General features: G+C 46.1%; 1 protein-coding gene across 1 annotated transcript in view; it reads left to right on the forward strand.

The window, feature by feature from the left end:
• TMEM120B (transmembrane protein 120B) overlaps window positions 1-23,564 on the forward strand; it is a 45,586-nt gene that overhangs the window by 11,382 nt on the left and 10,640 nt on the right. Inside the window, exons 2-6 of the mRNA XM_082853538.1 lie at window positions 9,864-9,982; window positions 11,757-11,873; window positions 15,910-15,969; window positions 16,593-16,688; window positions 22,688-22,777. Of these exons, the coding sequence (XP_082709664.1) occupies window positions 9,864-9,982; window positions 11,757-11,873; window positions 15,910-15,969; window positions 16,593-16,688; window positions 22,688-22,777 (482 nt within the window). The remainder of the gene's footprint in view (window positions 1-9,863; window positions 9,983-11,756; window positions 11,874-15,909; window positions 15,970-16,592; window positions 16,689-22,687; window positions 22,778-23,564) is intronic.

Raw genomic sequence — 23,564 nt, forward strand, 5'->3', positions numbered from 1 at the left:
TCCAACTGAGGGTCTGTGGGGACTTCCCTGGTGGCGCAGCGGTTAAGAATCCACCTGCCAATGCAGGGGACATGGGTTCCAGCCCTGTTCCGGGAAGATCCCACATGCCACGGAGCAACTAAGCCCGTGCGCCACGACTAGTGAGCCTGCGCTCTAGAGCCTGCAAGCCACAACTGCGGAGCCCAAGTGCCACAAGTACTGAAGCCCGCGTGCCTAGAGCCCGTGCTGCACAATGAGAAGCCCGCGCACCGCAGCAAAGAGTAGCCTCCAATCGCCACATCTAGAGGAAGCCTGCGCGCAGCAATGAAGACCCAACGCAGCCAAAAAAAAAAAAGAGACAGCTGTTGTAAAATGGTACAGCCTCTCTGGAAAACGGTATGGCAGTTCCTTGAAAAAGTTAAACATGGATTACCTTATGATCCAGAAATTCTACTTCTGATTATATACTCAAAAGAATTAAAAGGAGGGACTCGAACAAATATTTATCCACCCGTGTTCATAGTAACATTATTCACAATATCCAAAAGATGGAAGCAACCCAGGTGTTCATCAACAGATGAGTGGATAAAATGTGGTATATACATACTGCAGGATATTGTTCAGCCTTAAAAAGGAAGGAAATTCTGCCACATGCTGCAATTTGGATGGACCTTGAAGCCATGATGATATGTCTAAATAAGTCAGGCACAAAAAGTATAAATACTGTATGATTCAACTTATACCTAGAGGAGTCAAATTCATAGAACTAGAAAGTAGAGTGGTGGTTGCCAGGGGCTGGGGGGGGAACAGGAAATTGAATTATTGTGTGACAGGTTTGGAGTTTCAGTTGCAATGATGAAAAAGTTCTGGAGATGGATGGTGGTAATGGTTACTCAGTGATGTGAGCATATTAGATGCCACTGAGTTGTACACATAAAATGGTTAAGATGGTAAATTTTATGTGTATTTTGTTACAAGTAGAAAATTTTTTTAAATTTAATGATTAACATGGTAAATTTTATGTTATATATTTTTGCCACAGTTGAAAAAAGACTGAGAGACAGCAGGTCTGGAAAAAATTTAGAATCCAAGAAATGAGTTGATAATCTTTCCTGCTGCTTGTGGGACTGGCATGAGGTAGAATCAGCAGAGACTGGGCGTGGGCAAGGAGTGCCCTGGGGATGGAGAGCGTGTCACACTAAGGGCCTTGTTTCCAGCCCCCCAGACCCCACGTTGTCCTCAAGACTGGCAAATCCTGAGCCTGGAGCCGAGGGCAGGGTGGACTGGACGTGTGGTCTCCAGTATCAGATCTCCCTTGGGAAGTGGTTCTAGCCAATGGCAGAGAGAGAGACTGAGAACTCTTAGGGATCAGGAATGATTGTATGTGCCAAGGGACAAAATTATGGGAAGGGCCATGGACTTCCTATCCCTACTCAGTCTGATGCCTTAGGATTGGGCAGAAAATATCACCAGTGAAGCATCGGAAAAGTGCCCTTAAGAAAGTCAGTGGGGGGAATTCCCTGGCAGTGCAGTGGTTGGAACTCTGTGCTCTCACTGCAGAGGGCACAGGTTCGGTCCCTGGTCAGGGAACTAGGATCCCGTAGGCCGTGCAGGGTGGCCAAAAAAAAAAAAAGTCAGTGGGGATAGCAGTGAGTGTTGCTTGGTGAGGTGTGGAGGACAGCTGTCATATGCTGTGGGTGGGAGTGTAAATTGTCACAGTCACTTTGCAGGCAATTTGCCAAGATCTGTTAAAACTAAAATCAAGCCTGTACCCTGTGACCCAGCAATTCTACTTCTCTTCCCCAGAGACACTTGCACATTTCCCCAGAGAGACAGTGCAAGGATATTATTCAGTGCTGCATTGTCGGTTATAGTCAGAGACTGGAAACAACCTAAACACCCAGTGATAGGAAAATGGCTAAATAAACTGTTGTATGTCCACAGCATGAAGTACTGCACAGGTCTAAAAAAAATGAAATACATCTATATATTCTTATGTGGGTAGATCTATAAGACATATTGTTGAGTGAGAAAAGAAAGTTGTGAAATCATATCTATATTCTGATACTGTTAATATATTTTAAAAAATCAGAAGTATGTGCTTTAGGGTATAAGCTATGCTGCTGTAGCAAAGAGGTATCCTAATAAAAGGGTTTAAATGAGGTAGCTTCTTTCTTTCTCGCATAACAGTTCAGAGTGGGATGTGGTCCAGGGTGAGTGGTGTTCCAGTTATCTGTTGCTGCATAAAGCAACAGTTATTGCATTTTGCTCACAAAGTCTGTGGGTCAGGAGTTTAGGCAGGGCATGGTGGGGATGGCTTGACGGTGCTCCATGAGGTCAGCGGCCTTAGCTGGGAAGACGTGAATGGCTGGGAGTAACTCACATGGCTGGGGCTGGAATCATCTGGAGGTTTCTTGACCCTCATGTCTGGGACCTGAGCTGGAATAACAAGGTTTGTCTTAGTTGGGGCTATTGATCAGACTGCCTCCATGTGACTTCTCTATGTGGTTAGGGTTTCCATGCAGCATGGTGGCCCCAGGGTAGTTGAACATTTTGTTCCAAGAGCTTGTGTTCCAGCAAATAAGGCAGAAGCTACGTGGCCTTCCGTGACTTTTTCTCAGAAATTGTATAGTGTCACTTCTGCCATTTAAAAAAAATTGAGGTATAGTTGACTTAACAGTACTATATGTTTCAGGTGTACAATATAGTGGTTCACAACTTTCTTTAAAATAAATTTATTTATTTATTTATTTGGTTACGTTGGGTCTTCATTGCTGTGCACAGGCTTTCTCTAGTTGCGGTGAGCGGTGGGTACTATTTGTTGTGGTGCGTGGGCTTCTCATTGCGGTGACTTCTCTTGTGGTGGAGCACGGGCTCCAGGCGCGTGGGCTTCAGTAGTTGTAGCTCACGGGCTCTAGCGCGCAGGCTCAGTAGTTGTGGTGCACAGGCTTAGTTGTTCCGCGGCATGTGGAATCTTCCTGGACCAGGGCTCAAACCTGTGTCCCCTGCATTGGCAGGTGGATTCCTTTTTTTTTTTTAACATCTTTATTGGAGGATAATTGCTTTACGTTGTTGTGTTAGTTTCTGCTGTAAAACAACGTGAATCAGTGATATGCATACATATATTCCCATATCCCCTCCCTCTTGCGTCTCCCTCCCACCCTCCTTATCCCACCCCTCTAGGTGGTGATGAAGCACTGAGCTGATCTCCCTGTGCTATGCGGCTGCTTCCCACTAGCTACCTGTTTTACATTTGGTGTGTATATATGTCAATGCCACTCTCTCACTTTGTCCCAGCTTACCCTTCCCCCTCCCCGCGTCCTCAAGTCCATTCTCTACGTCTGCGTCTTTATTCCTGTCCGGCCCCTAGGTTCTTCAGAATCTTTTTTTTTTTTAGATTCCATATATATGTGTTAGCGTATGGTATTTGTTTTTCTCTTTCTGACTTACTTCACTCTGTATGTCAGACTCTAGATCCATCCACCTCACTAACAAATAACTCAATTTCATTCCTTTTTATGGCTGAGTAATATTCCATTGTATGTATATGCCACATCTTCTTTATCCATTCATCTGTTGATGGACACTTAGGTTGCTTCCATGTCCTGGCTATTGTAAATAGAGCTGCAATGAACATTGTGGTACATGACTCTTTTTGAATTATGGTTTTCTCAAGGTATATGCACAGTAGCGGGATTGCTGGGTCATATATGGTAGTTCTATTTTTAGTTTTTTAAGGCACCTCCATACTGTTCTCCACAGTGGCTGTATCAATTTACATTCCCACCAGCAGTGCAAGAGGGTTCCCTTTGCTCCACACCCTCTCCAGCATTTGTTGTTTGTAGATTTTTTGATGATGGCCATTCTGACTGGTGTAAGGTGATACCTCACTGTAGTTTTGATTTGCATTTCTCTAATGATTAATGATATTGAGCATCCTTTTATGTGTTTGTTGGCAATCTATATGTCTACTTTGGAGAAATGTCTATTTAGGTCTTCTGCCCATTTTTGGATTGGGTTGTTCGTTTTATTGACATTGAGCTGCGTGAGCTGCTTGTATATTTTGGAGATTAATCCTTTGTCAGTTGCTTCATTTGCAAATATTTTCTCCCGTTCTGAGGGTTGTCCTTTTGTCTTGTTTATGGTTTCCTTTGCTGTGCAAAAGCTTTTAAGTTTCATTAGGTCCCATTTGTTTATTTTTGTTTTTATTTCCATTTCTCTAGGAGGTGGGTCAAAAAGGATCTTGCTGTGGTTTATGTCATAGAGTGTTCTGCCTATGTTTTCCTCTAAGAGTTTTATAGTGTCTGGCCTTACATTTAGGTCTTTAATCTATTTTGAGTTTATTTTTGTGTATGGTGTTAGGGAATGTTCTAATTTCGTTCTTTTACATGGAGCTCTCCAGCTTTCCCAGCACCACTTATTGAAGAGGCTGTCTTTTCTCCAGTGTATATTCTTGCCTCCTTTATCAAAGATAAGGTGACCATATGTGCGTGGGTTTATCTCGGGGCTTTCTCTCCTGTTCCATTGATGTATATTTCTGTTTTTGTGGCAGGCGGATTGTTAACCACTGAGCCACCAGGGAAGTGCCTAGTGGTTCACAATTTTTAAAGGTTATATTTCACTTATGCTTATGATAAAATGTTGGCTGTATTCCCTGTGTTGTACAGTATATCCTTTTTTTTTTTTTAACATCTCTATTGGAGTATAATTGCTTTACAGTGGTGTGTCGGTTTCTGCTTTATAACAAAGTGAATCAGCTATACATATACATATATCCCCATATCTCCTCCCTCTTTCATCTCCCTCCCACCGTCCCTATCCCACCGTCTAGGTGGTCACAAAGCACCAAGCTGATCTCCCTGTGTTATGCGGCTGCTTCCCACTAGCTATCTATTTTACATTTGGTAGTACATATAAGTCCATGCCACTCTCTCACTTCGTCCCAGCTTACCCTTCCCCCTCCCCGTGTCCTCAAGTCCATTCTCTACTAGAATATATCCTTGTAACTTATTTATTTTATGCATAGCAGTTTGTATCTCTTAATCCCCTACTCCTATCATGCCCGTCTCCCCCTTCTCTCTTCCCACTGGTAACCACTAGTGTGTTCTCTGTGAGTCTGTTCTTGTTGTATTCACTAGTTTTATTTTTTTAAGATTCCACATATAAATGATATCATACCGTGTTTGTCTTTCTCTGTCTCACTTATTTCACTAAGCATAATACCCTCCAAGTCCATTCATGTTGTTGAAAATGGCAAAATTTCATTCTTTGTTATGGCTGAGTAGTATTCCACTGTGTGTGTGTGTGTGTATATATATATATATATATATATATACACACACCACATCTTTATCCATTTGTCTGTTGATGGACATTTAGGTTGCCTCCATATCTTGGTTATTGTAAATAATGCTGCTGTGCCTATATCTTTTTTAATTAGTGTTTTCATTTTCTTCAGATATATACCCAGGAGTGGAATTGCTGGATCATGTGGTAGTTCTATTTTTAGTTTTTTGAGGAACCTCCATACTGTTTCCACAGTGGCTGCACCAATTTACATTCCCACCAACAGTGCACAGGGGTTCTCTTTTCTCCACATCCTCGCCAGCATTTGTTAATTGTGGTCTTTTTTGATGACAGCCATTCTGACAGGTGTGAGATGATATCTCCCTGTGGTTTTGATTTGCATTTATTTGATGATTAGCAGTGTTGAGCATCTTTTCATGTGCCTGTTGGCTATCTGTATGGCTTCTTTGGAAAAATGTCTATTCCGATCTTCTGCCCATTTTTTAATCAGATTGTTTGCTTTTTGGGTAATTTCGACATATTTTATTGGTCAAATCAGCCATAAGCCTACTTGTAATGAGAGGGAACAGAGAACCCACTTCTCTATGTGAGGAGTGCTAAAGGCTTGGTGGTCTTGTTGTAAAACAGTCACAGGTGGGAAGCCCTGTCACATGAGGTCACCCGGGATCCAGGTTCGTTTGGCTGAGGAGGGCACAGTGGGCTTTGTCATTTGTATTATGTGGCTTCCATCTCTGGTTTCAAGGTAACTGGATCCATTGTTGCCATATGCCAGCCAGGGAAAGAGAGAGTGGAGGGCAAGGCATTCCTTATAAAAATGTGGTTCAGTTATTCTTGGCAGAAAATGTTGGCTTGACATGTGAAAACTGAATAGCTAGAAATGGCAGGTGTAATGGTTAAAAAAAAAATGTGGTTCAGAACTTACATCACTTCTGCTTGCAACCCAGTGGCTAACTCTTGGTCATATTGCTACACCTAGCTGCAAGGGAGGCTGGAAAATGTCTGTAGCTGGACAGCCACGTACCTGGCTACCACTCAGTAGGGTCCTGTTATTAAAAAGATGCAAAGGAGAATAAGTATTAGGGGCAATTAGTTTTTGCAACAGTGTGTATTTTTCATATATATGTATACATAGTTAAGTGTGTGTATATAGAAATAGGTCTATGTGGAATATAGAAATACATAGATACATACAGTCTGGAAGAATACATAGAAAAAGATCTAGAAGAAACTGGTAACAGTGGTTACTTCTGGAGAAGTGGGAGAAGACAGGATAGGGGTATATTCAAAGCCGACTCTAGCCATAGCTGCAGTGTTTTAATTTTTAACGAGGATGATGTCTTCATGTTTACTTGTGAAATTAAATATTAATTTAAACTGAAGGCCTGGTAAGCATCAGGCTGCCGATGTTTCAGTCTTGGTCTTCTCGTGCTGTGGTGGGACCCAACACCAAAGAGTGCCAGGAGGTGGCATGGCCCAGCTGGCATTGCTGGGGACCCTCAGTCCAAAGAGCCCACATTCTCAAAGGCTGCTTAGTTGGGGGGGGTCTCTCTGCCCCCATCCTCCTCGTCCAGTTCTGGAGGGTTTCCTTTGTTACCAGCAGATATTGGTTGAACATTGAGGACTGTTTTGGCACTGAAGCCTCTCTCTGTACAGATTACTTATTAATTACAGGTAGAAAGCTGGTCACTGTACAGTGGAGAAGACAGGTGGACACCACCTCTCCCAAGCAATCAAAGTTAACATCACAGACACCATGTCCCTCCTGATGGGAGACGCTGAGGGCCCAGCGTCACTTTACTGGCATTTCTGTCCCAGGTGCATAACTAAAATTCAATCATGAGGAAATATCAGACAAACCAAGGTGGAGGGACATTCTCCAGAACAACTGGACCGAACTCTTTAAAAATGCCGATGTCACAAAAGACGGAAGTTGAGAAGCTGGTCTAGACTAAAGGAGACCAAAGTGATATGAATAGTAATATAGGGCATCAAACTGAATCGGGTCCAGGTCTGGGGGGAAATTGCTTTCAAGAGATAGTTAGCATCCGAATTTGAATTTGAATTTGGATGGTATTGGAGGTGATAGTATTGTATTGTATCAAAGTTATATTTTCTGTATTTGGTAACTGAATGTATAAGAGAATGTCATGTCGTTAGGAAATATGCACTAAAGTATTTAGGAGTAAAGAAGTCTGTTGTCTGCAACTAACTCCCAAATGGTTTAGAACAGGAGTAGACAAACTCTTTTGGCAAGAAGGTCAAGTAGTGAGGATTCTGGGCTTTGTGGACCATGTGGTCTCTGTCACACTACTCTTGCTCTGCTGCTGTGATGTCACAGACAATATATAAATGAATGGGCAGGACCGTGCTCCAGTGAAGTTTATTTATGGATACCGAAGTTTCAATTTCATGTACTTTTCACGTGTCACAAAGTAGTCTTCTTTTGATCTTTTCCAACCAGGCAAAAATTATTTCTAGCTTCCTGCCCATACAAAATCAGGGGGCCAGATTTGGCCCGTGGGCTGTAGTTTACTGTTGCCTGATATAGAAAAAGAATACACCCAACACACATAAACGCACACACACATGGGAATAAAGCAAATATGTCATAATGCTAACAGTTGGTGAATCTGGGCGAAAGGTATAGGGGAGTTCTTTGTACTCTTACAGTTCTTTTGGAAGTTTGAGATTATTTATTTTATTTTAAATTTTTTGGCCACGTCGCGTGGCTTGTGGAATCTTAGTTCTCTGATCAGGGATCGAACCCAGGCCCCCTGAAGTGGAAGCACCGTATCCTAACCACTGGACTGCCAGGAAATTTCCTGGAAGTTTGAGATTATTTAAAAATTAAAAGTTAAATTAAAAAAGAGACACAGTTTTCCTCTCTTGGGGCCCGGGAAGGAGTGAGGAAACTGTATAAGTCCAGGGGACTGAGCCCTCTCTTCTGGGGGCCAAGGGGGTCTCGCTCACAGCGTTCTTCCATGTGGCTCTGAATTGCTATCTGTTCGCTTCTGGGCCTTCACTTTTTCCTTATTTTCTGGTTTAACCTTCATATCTAGGAACCTGCTTGACAGACATGAGGGTTTAGGCTGTGGCCTCCCTGTCTGACCGTCCTCTTTTTCTCTGTCTCTCTGCTAATACAATTCTCCACCACCCAAGCAAACAGCCACTTTAAATATGTTCATTGCATTATTTTTTTTAATTTTATGGTCCCCATCCCCCATATTGTTTTCTCCAAATTGTTGGTATTTGTCTTAGATTATCAAACTCTAGAAGAAACTGGTCGTTTCCCTGCATATGGCATTATCTGGGGGGAGGTGTGCTGTGGCAGCAATGTCGAGAAATTACTGTGTTCCATTCTCCCTGCATTGGGGTGAAGTCTCTTGTATTTCCTCTGGCCTTATGGCCCTGAATGGTTATTTCCAGGAATGAGATGTTGAGTGTATTGGAGTGACTGTGCCTGGGGTAGGGAGGGTTGGCTTTAAGGGAAGAGGTGTGTCCTTTTCTTAGTTGACTTAGCAGGAGCTCTCTTCATTGCCAGCATCAAAAACCCAACTCAAACTGGACTAACTAGAAAGAAATTTATTAATTCATGTAACTAAGAGTATCAGGTAGCATTACATTCAGACTCGGTTAGATCCAGGGGCTGAAATGGTGCTATGAGAATGCTGTCTCTTACCATGTCTCAATTCTGTTTTCCGTTTGGCTTCATTCTTAGGCAGGCTCTCTCCACTCAGCAGCCCCAGGTGTACCTTCTACCAGATTAGCAAACCCAGGAGAAAGAAGGCATCACTAAACCAATACTTCTAGGTAAAAGTCCCAGGGCTGACTCTCATTGGCTCAGTTTGAGTCATGTATCCACCTCTGAACCAATCAGTTGCCAGGGGATTGGAGGATACTGATTGGCCAGGCCTGGATCACATGACCACTCTTGGCATGGGAACTGTTAGCTCTACTCAAACCATCTGGATTAAAACTTGACAAGAGGTGGCTGACCTCTCAAAGGCATATTTGGTTGCTGTTCCCATCAGGAAGGATGGAACCTGTGCAAGAAAAAACAGTAGTTCCTTATTACAGAAATGCTGTGCTGTGCTGTGCTGCCTTCCCCAAATCCAGTCCCAATTTTATAAGCCACATCTTTGATAGGTGTAGTTGTATCATCTTTTTTTTCCTCTCTCTTTTTTAAAAATTAATTTTATTGGAGTATGGTGGCTTTACAATGTTGCGTTAGCCTGCACTGCCCAACAAAATGAATCAGCCATACACATACAGATATTCCCTCCCTTTTGGACTTCCCTCCCATTTAGGTTACCACAGTGTGGTAGGTAGAGTTCCCTGTGCTCTACAGTATGTTCCCATCAGTTGTCTATTTTATACGTAGTATCAATAATGTGTAAGTGTCTATCCCAGTCTCCCAGTTCCTCCCACCCCACCCCTTTCTCCCTTGGTATCCATAGTTGTATCATCTTAACTGTGAAACTGTGATTGCTGTAGTCACATCCCCAGACACAAGCAAACTGAAAAATGACCCCATTATGTCCTCCTGCACACGCTACCTGGGCTGCTCCGTCCCTTAGGATATTCACAGGATCTACAGGCAGAAGCTGGAGGAGCTGACCGCACTCCAGACTTCGTGCAGCAGCTCCATCAGCAAGCAGAAGACACGACTGAAGGACCTGAAGCGCACGCTCCAGAGGTAGGCTGGCTGCAACTCAAAGGCTCCCCTGAATCCCAACTCAAAACTGGCCCGGCTTGAGCAGAGAATGGAAATTTTGATGGAAAAAACCAGGAGTGGCTTCAGGCATCACTGGATCCAGGGGTCAAAGGGTGTTTTTAGGAATCTGTTTTTTTCCTCTAAATTCTGCCTTCCTCTAGGTTGGCTTTACTTTGGCTGAGATGGTCACTGAGATGGCCACCAACAGTGCCAGGCTTTTATCCTCCAGCCTTTCTTCCTACTGGCTCGGCCACACCAGCAGAAGTTCTGGGCATGATCCCCATTGGCTGGAATTGGTCACGTACCCGTCTGCAAACCAGTCATTGAGACTCTGGTTGGACAAGACTCGGTCATATGTTCACTTTATGGACCTGGGGGATGGGACAGCCCTACTTGAACCCTACGGGATGGGGCGAGGATGAGGCATAGTTCCCCCGAGGAAAGGTGTTCTAAGTCCTACTGGGCAGGTAAATAGCAAGTATCCTTCTCATGGGTGTGGGAGCTCACTCCTCACCAGGCTCTCTGGTGGAGGGGGTGAGAAGTCTGGCATCCCTGGTGGGGATATGCTTGAGCTCATGACTTAGTTCAGTTCCTGAGGCCAGGATCACCTGTTCACTTCCTAATCCCGTGTCTTCACGGCTTGAGAAGTGCTCTCATCCCCTGCAGGTGAAGGCGTCCGCTGGATACTGTGACCCCCCTAGGGAGGCAGGAAAACATGCTCTGAGTGGCTCGTCCCAGGTCACTTAGCTGGGCCTCCATTCCAGAGTTTGTGACAATTCTGGAATCCTGGTCAATTCTTCCTTTCCCTGGTGGACAATTTTGGGGACGGTTACTGATTATACCCCATCCTTGACTGACCATTTTGGAAATGGAGGCCCGTTAGTGATGGTGCAGAGTGTGGATGGTTCCATGTAATGACATCACCACCCTTGGAAAAACACATCTTACTGATGACAGGACTCAAGAGTCTTTCATCTGTCTAGGGTTTTTCAGTCGTAGCACTATTGATAATTCTTTGCTGTTGGGGGCTGTCCTGTGCATGGTCGGACGTTTAGCAGCATCCCTGGCTTCTACCCACTAGATGCCAGTAGAACCCTCTACCCCTGTCTTGACAACCAAAATGTTCCCAGACAGTGTCTTCATGGTTTGGGAAGTGCTCTCATCCCAGGTTTCCCCAGTTGAGAACCACTGAGTTAGAAGGTTGACCCGTGAGTTATGTTCTTACACCAAGGACCCCTGCTATTCTGAGAGTGTCTATGACTTGTTTTCCTGGTGTTGAGATTAAGTGTCACCAAAGAATAACAGTCAGACCTTGGTTGGTTGACTGATTATACTTTCAAAGCATCCTTCCTGTCTGTACTCTTAGTAATCTTCAGGTTGTTCCTGTAGAGTAGCCTGGAAAGTAGTACTGCCAGTAGATATCCATTGAACTTGTACTTTGTGTCCGGTATTCGAAATGCTTAACATTGCACTTATTCACTTTATTCTCACGTTGATATTGTCTATAAGGTAAGACTGATGGGATGTATCCCTGTGTTTGAGGTATGGAAAATAAGGCAGAGAGGTTGAAGGACATTCCCAAGGTCACAAGACTAGCAGGGAGTCAGCATCAAACGCAGAGAATACAGGTGGAGGACTGAGGTTGTGAGAAGCATTGCGATGGCAAGATGGGAGGGCGGTACCCAGAGTTTCCAGATTCTTCCTGCAGTCTGTGTAACGCCCCTGCTTCTCTTTACGCCCACACCTCTGACCACAGGTACAAGCGCCACACCAGTCGGGAGGAGGCAGAGCTCATTCAGCAGTTGGGCGCCAACGTCAAGGAGCGGCAGAACGTCTTCTTTGACATGGAGGCCTACCTGCCCAAGAAGAACGGGTAGGAGCTGGGGACCTACTCCCCAAACCCCAGCGCTGTGGGCAGATGCCCCGGCCTGGAGCACCTGGTCTGTGTGACTCCTGCCTCCCTGTTGGGGCTTGAGTTGGAGGTGAAAAGGAGGGAACAAGGGCAGGAAAGAGAAGGAACCTTCCTTACACATCTCTCCATGGACCCAGGAGGGGACCTCAGCCCCTCCCGTGTGGTAGTGACATTCCTGGAAGGGCTTTTTCAAGGAACAAGATGAGAGATCTGGTTCCCAGGATCTGCCACATGCCTGATGCCACCTGGGGTCCAGAGGAAAGGTGTTCTCTCTTAAGAGAACAGACATTTATGGAGAGCGTGCTGTATGCCTTGCATTGTGCTGGGGGCTCTCCTGATGTCACTCACTTCATCCTCAACAACCTGGTGAGTCAGGTCCAGGAATCTGCATTCTTCAAGGTTCAGAGAAGAGACATTAGGGAATATCTTGCCCAGGTGGCTCAGACCGGGTGTGGCTGAGCCAGGATGTGAACACTAGACATTCTGACTCTAGAGCTTGTGTTCTTTCCATCTTCCTCCTTCAGAGAAGTCCCATCTCCTTCCTCAAGTGACATCACCGCCACCCTGTTCCAGAGAGAGATCCTTACAATATTGTATCATGACTTGACATGGGCAGCTAAAAGTACGTCCTGGGAAGCACCCTGACTTTCTTCCTGGTTTGGCCTAGCCCTAAGTCAGAGCCTTCTATCAGAGCCCTTCCTCTTGTCTTCTCTTTTGCTGTATTTGGTTAAAAACTCTAGGCTTTGGGTGGCGATAGCTTTCTACGGAATGAAACAGCATAACCTTCTTTTAGAGTGTGGCTCAGATCCACTTTCCCGGCTCCAATCTCCCTAGTCCTCTGTGCATGTTAACATTAGTCAGGAGTCCTTGGACTGTAAATGACAGAAAACCCGACTCAGAGTTGCTTAATTAAAAATAGGGGATTTATTGGCTCTTGTAACTGTAAAGTCCAGGTGTATCTATAGGTATGGCTGGATCCTGCTGCTCAAATGATACTGTTAGGCTGTGTCCCTCATTTAGCTTTCTTTTTACTCTCTTTTCCAGCGTATGAGTTTTATTCTTAGGCAGGCTTTCTCTACAAGCTAGCCCCAGCAGCTCTGGGTTTGCATCCTACCCACTTAGCAAATCCAGTAGAGAATGCCTCTTTGTTCTTTAGTAGTTCTGGGAAACGTCCTGTTACTGATTCTTATTGGCCTAGATTGTGTCACATGATCGTTATTGACCCAATCGGGAAGTTGCACCACCTTGGCTGAACCTGGGTCATGTGCCTTACCCTAGAGCCTAGGGGAAAAGTGATTCTCTGAAGGGAAATTGTACTGCCCTTCTAGGAAGTGGGGACTATATGCTAGGTGGGAAAAATGGATGGTCTTTTCACACCTCTGCTCCAGGTACACCAGACGGGAAGTGCCCCTAGAATTTACTCATAGCTAGAAAGAAGGCTTTCCTGTTCCCTTTTCTCCTCTCAAACTTCTACTCATCCTTCAAAGCCCAGTTCACATGTTACCACCTCAGTGAAGCCTTTCCAACCCCCTCTCTCTCCTTCTGTGAAATTAACCCTTCTTCCCCTGAGATCTCATAACCCTTTATTTGCACCTTTATTAGTGTGTTAGAGTACAGGCTATTGTAACAGAAGCCTAATGGCACAATGGCTCAAACATGCGTGGTTTTTGTCTCTTACACAACAGTCCAGAGGTGAGTGGACTCCTGAAGGCCGAGAGTGGTGGGCTCCCAAGGTCACCTAGGGACTCAGGGTCCTTTTCCAACTTACTACTTCACCCCCGCTTGGGGAGTTGTCCTCAGCTACATGGCCAAAGCCGGCTCACACCATCTCATTTTCAGGAAACAGGGAAGAGTCAGGCAGCAGAGGGCAAGCAGATCCCTTTTTACAAAAATGTTTGCCATTTCCTACTGAAGCCAAACACATACATACCATACGACCCAGAAATTCCACTCCTGGGTGTGTATGTGTGTGAGTGTGTGTGTGTGTGTGTGTGTGTGTGTGTGTGTGTGTGTGTGTGTGTGTGTGTGTGTGTGTATGGTGGAAATGAGTGCTGAATGTTCACAGCAAGGAAGCTAGACACAAAAGGCTACATATTGCATGAGTCCGTTTATACGAAATGTCCAGGATAGACAAATCCATACAGATGCAGTGTAGATTAGTGGTTGCCAGGGGCTGGGGGGAGTGGGGAATGTGCTGATAGTGGGTATGGGCTTTCTTTTGGGGGTGATGAAAATCTTCTGGGATTAGGTGATGCTGATGGTTGCACATTATAAATATATCAGAAACCATTAAATTGTATAATTTATTTTTAATTAAAAAATTTTTTATGAGCTCACTTTATTATTTATTCTTCTTTTTTTTAGTTCCAGGTACACATAGTGAGTTGATATTTCTGTACATTACAAAATGATTACCACTAAGTTGCATACTTAATTTTTTTTAATTTTTTTAATATTTATTTTATTCAACAAGTTTCATGAGCATCTATTTTGTGCCCAGCACCATTCTATGTACAGTGGATAAAGCTCCGAATAAGTCAAAGTTTCTGCGCTTTCAAAGCTTACATTCTAGAAGGGAGTGGGGGATGAAAATATATATGTACATACACACTTATGTACATAATATAATCATAATTTTTTTTTATTGCAGTATAGTTGATTTACAATGTTGTGTTAGTTTCTGGTGTACAGCAAAGTGATTCATTTATATACACACTTTTGTATATTCTCTCATATTCTTTTCCATTATAGGTTATTACAAGATATTGAATATAGTTCCCTGTGCTATACAGTAGGACGTTATTGTTTATCTATTTTATATACAGTAGTTTGTATCTGCTAATCCCAAACTCCTAATTTATTCCTCTCCCACCCCTTCCCCTTTGGTAACCATAAGTTTGTTTTCTATGTCTGTGAGTCTGTTTCTGTTTTGTAAATAAGTTCATTTGTATCATATTTTAGTTTCCACATATAAGTGATATCATATGATATTTGTCTTTCTCTGTCTGACTTACTTCACTTAGTATGATAATCTCTAGGTCCTTCCATGTTGCTGCCAATGACATTTCATTTTTATGACCGAGTAGTATTCCATTGTTATATTTATATATATATATATATATATATATATCACATCCTTTTTTATCTATTCATCTTAAATTGTATGCTTTAAAAGTGTTTAAAAGTGTGAATGCTATGGCATGTGAATTATATCTCAAGTTAAAAAAAAAAAAAATTCACAGCAGCTCTATTCATAATAGCCAAAAACTGAAAACGGGTCAAATGTTCACCAACAGTAGAACGAATAATTACATTGTGGTACCTCCACTCCATAGAATAATATACACAACGGGAAAGAAGGAACCACTGATGCAGACAATGTGGATGAAGCTCACAGACTTCTTATTGAGGGAAAGAATCCAGACATAAAAGAGAATACATTGTATACATTTATGTGAAGTTCAGAAACAGGGAAAGCTAACACAACAGTGGGCATCCTTGCGGGGGCGGGGGGCGGTTTACTGACCGGGAGGGGGCATGAGGGCACCTCCTGGAGCTAGAAGCATTTTATTTGATCTGGGTGTTGGTTACATGGATATGTAAATATATAAAAATTCATCATATTGTATACTTAAGATTTGTATGCTTAGGAAGAGCCCTTTTTAAATTGACCTAGAAACTGTACACATGCCTTCACCTCATTGGCTGGAGCTTAGTCACGTGCTCACATTAGCTGCAAGGGAGGCTAGGAAATATGGTCTCTAAGCCAGCTGAAATGGGGAGAAATGGGTTAGTCATGAAGGTCATGTCACAGCTGTCATATTCTCTACTTAATCATTTTCATTCTCCCTCCACATGAGGCTTTTACTGCTGAGCTTAGCACCCTGTTTTCTAATATCCGGTGCTCAGTGCTATGCTTATTAAGCTTGGGTATTTTTGGTTGGGGACCACTCCTGGGGTTGTTAACATGGTGACCCTCACAGGTCTTTCCTTCCAGGCTCTACTTAAATCTGGTTCTCGGCAATGTGAATGTGACCCTTCTCAGCAACCAGGCCAAGTAAGTATCCCAGACAGCCCTCCACTTGGCTTTACAGAATCCAGGCATCTTGCTCTTGCAACTCAGGAGAAATGGGACCAAGCTAGTATTTTTGCATAAATAAAAAAACGTTCACAGTTGGGAGTCTGGCTTTGGTCTTTTGGACGAGACTCTGAGGTCTCTTCCTCAGTGGGTAGACCACCTGGGGGAGGTTTCCTTCCTTCCTTTCACAGAGTCAATACCTGGGGTGGACAGGACTGCCACTTTCCCATGAGAAATGGCCCCTGCTCCGTTCCACGCCTTGTTACACACATTCCTCCTGGGAGGTAGGCAGTCCAGTCCTGTCCACCCAAAATCCATCAGTTACCAGGGGAAATGGAGCCGTGGCTTTTCCACTGAAGTAGCTGGTCGGGGGAGGAGACCCTATCTCTGCTTCCTGCCCATCACAGGCTTGGAACCTTAAGCCAGGAGTCCAGGGACATGGAAGCTTTGCACACTGGCCCTCTTTCCCTAACTAATCATCACCGTTAATTCAAAGTCTCTCCCTTAGTGTGATGAGCAGGTCAAGATCTGATGGGGTCAGGGTCCTTCCCCCAGGTGGGCTATAGTTATGTGACCTTTCCTGGGGGTGTCTGTCTCTGCAGATTTGCCTACAAGGATGAGTATGAGAAGTTCAAGCTCTACCTGACCATCATCCTGCTCCTGGGTGCTGTGGCGTGTCGATTTGTCCTTCACTACAGGTGATGGGGTGTGGTAGGGTGTGTGTGTGGGCATACGGGGGTGAGGAGAGGGCCATGAGAGAGGGATCCAAGGTCTCTCTTGCATCTACAGCATTTGGTGTGATAAGGTGTAGGGTAAAGAAGGACCATTTCTTTTTTTTTCTTTCATTTTTTAAAAAATTAAATATATTTATTTTTGGCTGCTTTGGGTCTTCGTTGCTGCGCGCGGGCTTTCTTTAGTTGTGGTGAGCGGGGGCTACTCTTTGTTGCGGTGCGCGGGCTTCTCATTGCGGTGGCTTCTCTTGTTGCGGCGCATGGGCTCTAGGCGCATAGGCTTCAGTAGTTGTGGCTCGTGGGCTCTAGAGCACAGGCTCAGTAGTTGTGGTGCACGGGTTTAGTTGCTCCACGGCATGTGGGATCTTCCCGGACCAGGGCTCGAACCTGTGTCCCCTGCATTGGCAGGCGGATTCTTAACCACTGTGCCACCAGGGAAGCCCAGGAAGGACCATTTCTTATGGGAAATAGCAGTCCTGTCTGCCCTACATCTGTCCAACAAGTATCTACTAAACGGCTGCTGAAGCGACCTTTTAACGTAGTAGTTAAGAAAGAGCCCAAGTGGTCCACCCATACAATGTAATACTATTTGGCCACAAAAAGGAATGAAGTACTGACACATGCTATAACATGGATGAATCTTGAATACATGATGCTGAGTGAAAGAAGCCAGATGCGAAAGGTCACTTACTATATGAACGCATTTGTATGAAATGTCCAGAATAGGCAGATACCATAGAGACAGAGAACAGATTAGTGGTTGTCAGGGGCTGGGGGGAGGGGAAGCGGGGAGTGACTGCTCAGGGCGACATGGGTTTTTATTTTGGAGTGGTGAGAATGTTCTGGAATTAGTGGTGATGGGTGCACAACTCTGTTAATATACTGAAAACCACTGAGTTGTATACTTTAAAAGGGTGAATTTTATGGTATGTGAATTATATCTCAGTTACAAAGAGAAAGGCAGTGGGGGGTAGGGTGGGGAGAAAGAAAGGAAGGAAGGAAGGAAGGAAATAAAAAGAAAGGAAGAAAAGAAAGAAGGAAATAGATTGACCACAGACTGCCCATGTTTGAATCCTGGCTTTGAAACTTACTGGCTGTTGCCATGGGCAGCTTCCTCTGGATGCCTCAGTCTCCCCATCTGTAAAACGAGGGTGACACCAGGCCCTGCCTCCCTGGGTTGTCATGACAATTCAGTGTGTTAACATGGTGCGTGGCTCTGCCCAGTGCCTGGCACCCAGCATTGTGGTTGAGAGTGCCGGCTGCCCTGTTAGCGTAGGACGAGGCCAGTGAGCTGAGGCTGCGCTGCCCCGGGGGTTTCGTTCCTCTCTCTGGCCCTGGCTTTTCTCCCCAAGTGTGGCTTGGGCATTTGGCCCACGTGTCAAGGGTTTATTTCCTGACAGGCGCTTGGCTGGGAGTCCAGTTGCTGGTCTGCCCACTTGAGTGTCCAAACAAAGGCTCTTTCAGGCCTTGGGCCCGTGGCGGCCTGCTGCCTCAGGCCTGGCGCATTTCCCTGGAGGGCAAAGGCTGCTCACGCCAGTCACGCCTGCTCACATGCCCCCTGGAAGGGGTAGAAGTTCTTGATGTGCAACCAGATTGCCTTGCCCTGGGGCCTCTAGGGCCCTCAAAGGACAAACCTGTGGTGTGTTGTCGAGATCTAAGGCTCACTGAGGGCCTGGCATTTCCATGTCTCCCATCCCTTTCTGTATTCATTTCCTGGGGCTGTCGTAACAAGGCACCACAAGCTGCATGGCTTAGAACAATAGAAATATATTTTTTCACAGTTCTGGAGGCCAGAAGGCTGAAATCAAGGTTGAAATCACAGTTGGCAGGGCCATGCTCGCCCTGAAGGCTCTAGGGGAGGATCCTCCTTTGCCTCTCCCAGCTTCTGATGGTGACCGGCAGTCCTTGGCGTTCCCTTGGTTCAAGACTGACTCCAGCCTCTGCCTCCGTCATCACGTGGCTATCTTCCCTGTGTCTCTCTCATGGTCTTCTAATGAGGACACAGTCATTGGATTTAGGGCTCACCCTAACCCGGTATGACCTCGGGAATTTCCTGGCGGTCCAGTGGTTAAGACAACAGTTAAGACAACACGCTTTCACTGCTAAGGGCCCGGGTTCAATCTCTGGTCGGGGAACTAAGATCCTGCAAGCCATGTGGCATGGCCAAAAAAAAGTAACCCAGTATGACCTCATCTTAACTAAATTACATTTACAAAGATCCTATTTCCCAATAAGGTCATATTCTGAGGTTCTGGGTGGATATGAATTTGGCGAGGGGGACACTGTTTAGCCCACTACGCCTTCTGTGGGTTAAAAATAGGGCAGGCGAGGGGGCCTGGATGGGCAGCTCATCTCTGAACCTCAGTTTCCTCATCTGTAAAATGGGAAGTAGTACTGTCTTAGTTTGGGTTCCCCCAGAAGAAACCACCCCCACAAGACAAGTATTTGAGTGCCCATAGTTTATTTGGGAGGTGATCCTAGGAAACACTGGTAGGGGAATGGAAGTGAGACAAGGAAGGGTTATCCTGTGGGCACCTGGAGTTCAGTGCTGCTGGGGAGCTGTGGGACAGCGAAGGATGTGTCTCAGTTATCCCACCCGAGGGGCGAGGGAGCAGGTGGTATTTATCCTCCAACTGCTGTCAGTCTAGGAAGGATTGACTCCCAGAGAGTGTTAATCCCCCTGCCCTCCTGATCTGCCTCTGGCACCAGCAGGGTGAGCTCTGGTGGCCTGAGAAAGCCTCTAGGCGCACCAGGAGTTGCACGTTCCGGCTGTTGGGAGCCATGCAGATGGGAATGGGTGGGGTACATGCACCTGCCATGAGAGCCAGCCCTGTGGGGTTGTTCAAGGGTCCAGAGAGATCGTCCACGTAAAATGCCTGCAACGTTGCAAGTTCCCAGTAGTTAGTGCTCGCCTAGTGCGTCAGGCTGAATAATGGTCCCCAAAGATGTGCGTGTTCCAGTCCTCAGAACCTGCGAACGCGTGACCTTACATGGCAGAAGATCTTTGCAGATGATTCAGTTAAGAATCTTGAGATGGGGAGATTATCCTGAATTATCCGGGCAACCCAGTGTAATCACAAGGGTCCTAATAAGTGGGAGGTAGCAGGGTCAGAGTCGGAGATGTGATGACAGAAGCAGAGGTCAGAGTGATGTGAGGCCATGAGACAGGGAATGCGGGCGGCCTCTGGAAGCTGGAAAAGGCAAGGAAGTGGATTCTCTCCTGGAACCTCCAGAAGGAACACGGCTCTGACCTGATGACCTATTTCAGACTCTGACCTCCAGGACTGTAATAGAATAAATGTGTTCCTTTAAGCCACTAAGTATGTGCTCATTCGTTACAGCAGCAACAGGAAACTCAAACACTTTGGCAGGGCACACTGAGACCAGCACCTCAAGCATGTCCCTAACGTGCCAGGGCCATAAAACTATTTTCACTCCTCTCTTTACTGATATAGGAAGGGACCAGTGGAAACTATGCTGGTAACCACCGCTCGCTTCTGGGGCTGCCTCCTGTCTGGAGATATCTAAGTGACCCTCTGCAGTGGGAGGCCATCTTCACTCCCCCGTTTCCTGTTCAAGTCAAGTAGGCCTTTGATTTCCTTAGAGTTAGGCATATGAGACTCATTTCTTGGACTCTGGGCGCTCTGTGGTGCTTCCCAAATTATTAGGACAGGGGACACCCATGGCTCTTCCTAGGCGGCAGGCACTGTTCTAAATTCAGCGGATGCTCACAGCAGCTTACCCAGGAGGTGCTGTGACTCTCCCCACTTTACAGATGGGGAGGTGACGGCACGGGAGAATCACTGACTTGTCCTTGGTCCCACAGCTGGGAAGAGGCAGAGACTGGATTGGAACTCGGGCCCCGTGTCTCCAGAGTCTGTTCCTGACCCTCCCGAGACTACCTCTGCAGGCAGTGGTTCAGCGGGGCTGAGAGTCTGTCATCTGTGACCATGAAACAGGGTCACATAGCTTAAAAGACACCTTCCAATGTCTTTTTTAAAGACAGCATTTAGTATATCAAACTGATTATTTGGTCTAAGATTTAAACAGGTATTTTAATATACACATTTATGCAATATGTAGCATTTGTGCTATAATTGTCTACAAAATAAAAAGCAGAGCATGGGACTTCCCTGGTGGTCCAGTGGTTAGGACTTCACACTTCCAGTGCAGGGCACGCAGGTTCGATCCCTGGTCGGGGAATTAAGATCCCACATGCCTCACACGGCATGGCCAAAAGATAACAAATAAATAAGTAAATAATAAATAAAAAGTGGAACAATATAAGTGAGCATAATAGGTACAAGTATCCACTTCAACAGGTCAAATTTAGTTATTATCAACACTAATGAAAGCACATTTCTGTATATTTAACCTTCAAGGCCCTACTCAACTGTCATCTCTTCTTTGGGGACACATTTAAGTAATTAGGAGTCTCTCATCTTCATTCTCACAGACTCTCCCAGACGTCTCCCAACGTCTTTTATTATTGTTAAATAATTATTGTTGTATCCTCCCATTTCCCTCCCAGGGCCTTTGTAGCTGGGGAAAAGGATCTCCCAGTTCAGGGATAGAATGGAGGAGATCGGGGGTGTTCTCCCTCCCCATGCAGTCATTTCTGTTCCCATGACAAATGGATCTGTGTGACACCAGGAGGTATAGAGCTGCTTCCTGTTGGGGTCAAAGATAGAGTCTTTATCGAGGGCCCGTCAGAGAGAGCCAGTGGCGGGGGAGCCCTCTGAGGGGCTGTCTGTTGCTGGCTCTGTCCCAGGATCCTTCACCCAGGAATGCTCATGGAGGGGGTCAACCTTCCCATTGTACAGATGGCAAAGTTGAGGCCAGTCAAGGTCACGCACAGCGTGTCTAAGGCTCTCCCCTCTGACCAGGGCACAGCACAACTCTAGCTGCCATGTTCTGCCTGCCTTTAAGGCCTGTTCTGCCCACTGTAGAGGAGGCAGGGGGGTTTTTTAATTTATTTATTTTATTTTTGGCTGTGTTGGGTCTTCACTGCTGCGCGCGGGCTTTCTCTAGTTGCGGCGAGCGGGGGCTACTCTTCGTTGCGGTGCGCAGGCTTCTCATTGCAGTCAGTGGCTTCTCGTTGCGGAGCACGGGCTCTAGGCACGTGGGCTTCAGTAGTTGCAGCACGCGGGTTCAGTAGTTGTGGCACACAGGCTTTGTTGCTCCGCAGCATGTGGGATCTTCCCGGACCAGGGCTCAAACCCGTGTCCCCTGCATTGGCAGAAGGATTCTTAACCACTGTACCACGAGGGAAGCCCAGGGAGTTCTGAAGTTCATCTTTTTTTTTTTTTTTTTTTGCGGTACGCGGGCCTCTCACTGTTGTGGCCTCTCCCGTTGCGGAGCACAGGCTCCGGACGCGCAGGCTCAGCAGCCATGGCTCACGGGCCCAGCCGCTCCGCGGCATGTGGGATCCTCCCGGACCGGGGCACGAACCCGCGTCCCCTGCATCGGCAGGCGGACCCTCAACCACTGCGCCACCAGGGAAGCCCTGAAGTTCATCTTTTTGTATGTGCAGCAAAGTTTACAGACGGTTTAAGGGGATGGAAGGAGTTTACACTGGAGTTAACACTGCAGATAGTTTAAAATTGCAAATTAGGTTTCCTGCTTAAAGTCCTTCTCTTGTCATCCCACCAGAAATTTCATATCAGACAGATGTCAAATTTAGAAGGGAAACAGGTTGTCGTGGGCTGAGTGGTCAAGGAAGGAGGGGAAACCTCAGCTAGAGCCTTAAGGGCGGGTAGGATTCATGTGGAAAGGTGAGCGGGGAGATGGGCATTCTAGGTGGAGAGAAGACACGCCGCCGCCTTCCCGGGGTCACTGGGGGTTTCTGGAGGCATGCCTCTGTGGGCGGTTCTCATCCTGGTTTGCTGTCCAGCTGTGGTGGCGGGGACAGCCGTCCCTGGTTCTCATGCCTGCCCCCCGTCCCGGGCGCTGTTTCTCTATGCCAGGGTGACAGACGAAGTCTTTAACTTCCTGCTGGTATGGTATTACTGCACCCTGACGATTCGGGAGAGTATTCTCATCAGCAACGGCTCGAGGTAATTAGGGGCCCAGCTTTGTGGGCGGGTATGGGGGAGCCAAAGGGAAATCTGTCACGGAGGTGAGGGCTGTCACCCTCGCCTTGCGTTCCCGTCCTCCTTGTGGGGGTGGGGTATTCATGACCGTTCAGACCCAGGGAGGAGGAAAACGGTATCGGCTGCTGCACCTCATTTGCTGTGCTTAGTCTCTTGCTTACAAGAAACCCTAACTCAAATGTACTTCTTAACACAGTAGGAAATTTATATTCTCATATCAAGGAATGGGTCCATTGGCACTGACTTCAGGTAAGGCTTAATCCAGGTGTTCAGACAATGTCATCAGGACCCAGTGTCTCTCTGTCTCTCACCTTTGCCTTCTACTGTGCTGTTTTTATTCTCAGATTCCAGGTAGGAGCCCCCAGCAGCTCCAGGCTCACATCTTTATTTCTAGCATTCCCAGCAAAATAGGGCACGTTCCTCTCTTCCAAGAGTCTCACTGGGTCCTACTGGCACTCACTGATCACGTGCCCATCTCTGAACCAATCGCTGTGGCCAGAGAATGCACCGCTGTGATTGGCTGGTTGTGAGCCTTGTGCCCACCCCCAGGGCTGTCAATGAAAGCCTAGAAGCTGAGTGTCAGGAGAGGAATGGTTTCGCAGAGGAAAATCAGGGTACTGTCACCAGAAGGTTGAATGGATTCTGGTGAGAAAAGTGGATGGTCCTCTCACAGGGCAATGAGAGTCTCGGGACTGAGTTAAGATCCACGACTTGCCACTTGCAGGACCCATTTTCCACAGGTCGGATGCCT

Source organism: Leucopleurus acutus (assembly GCF_964270905.1).
Source record: "Leucopleurus acutus genome assembly, chromosome: 13".
In the NCBI taxonomy this organism is placed as follows: Eukaryota; Metazoa; Chordata; class Mammalia; order Artiodactyla; family Delphinidae; genus Leucopleurus; species Leucopleurus acutus.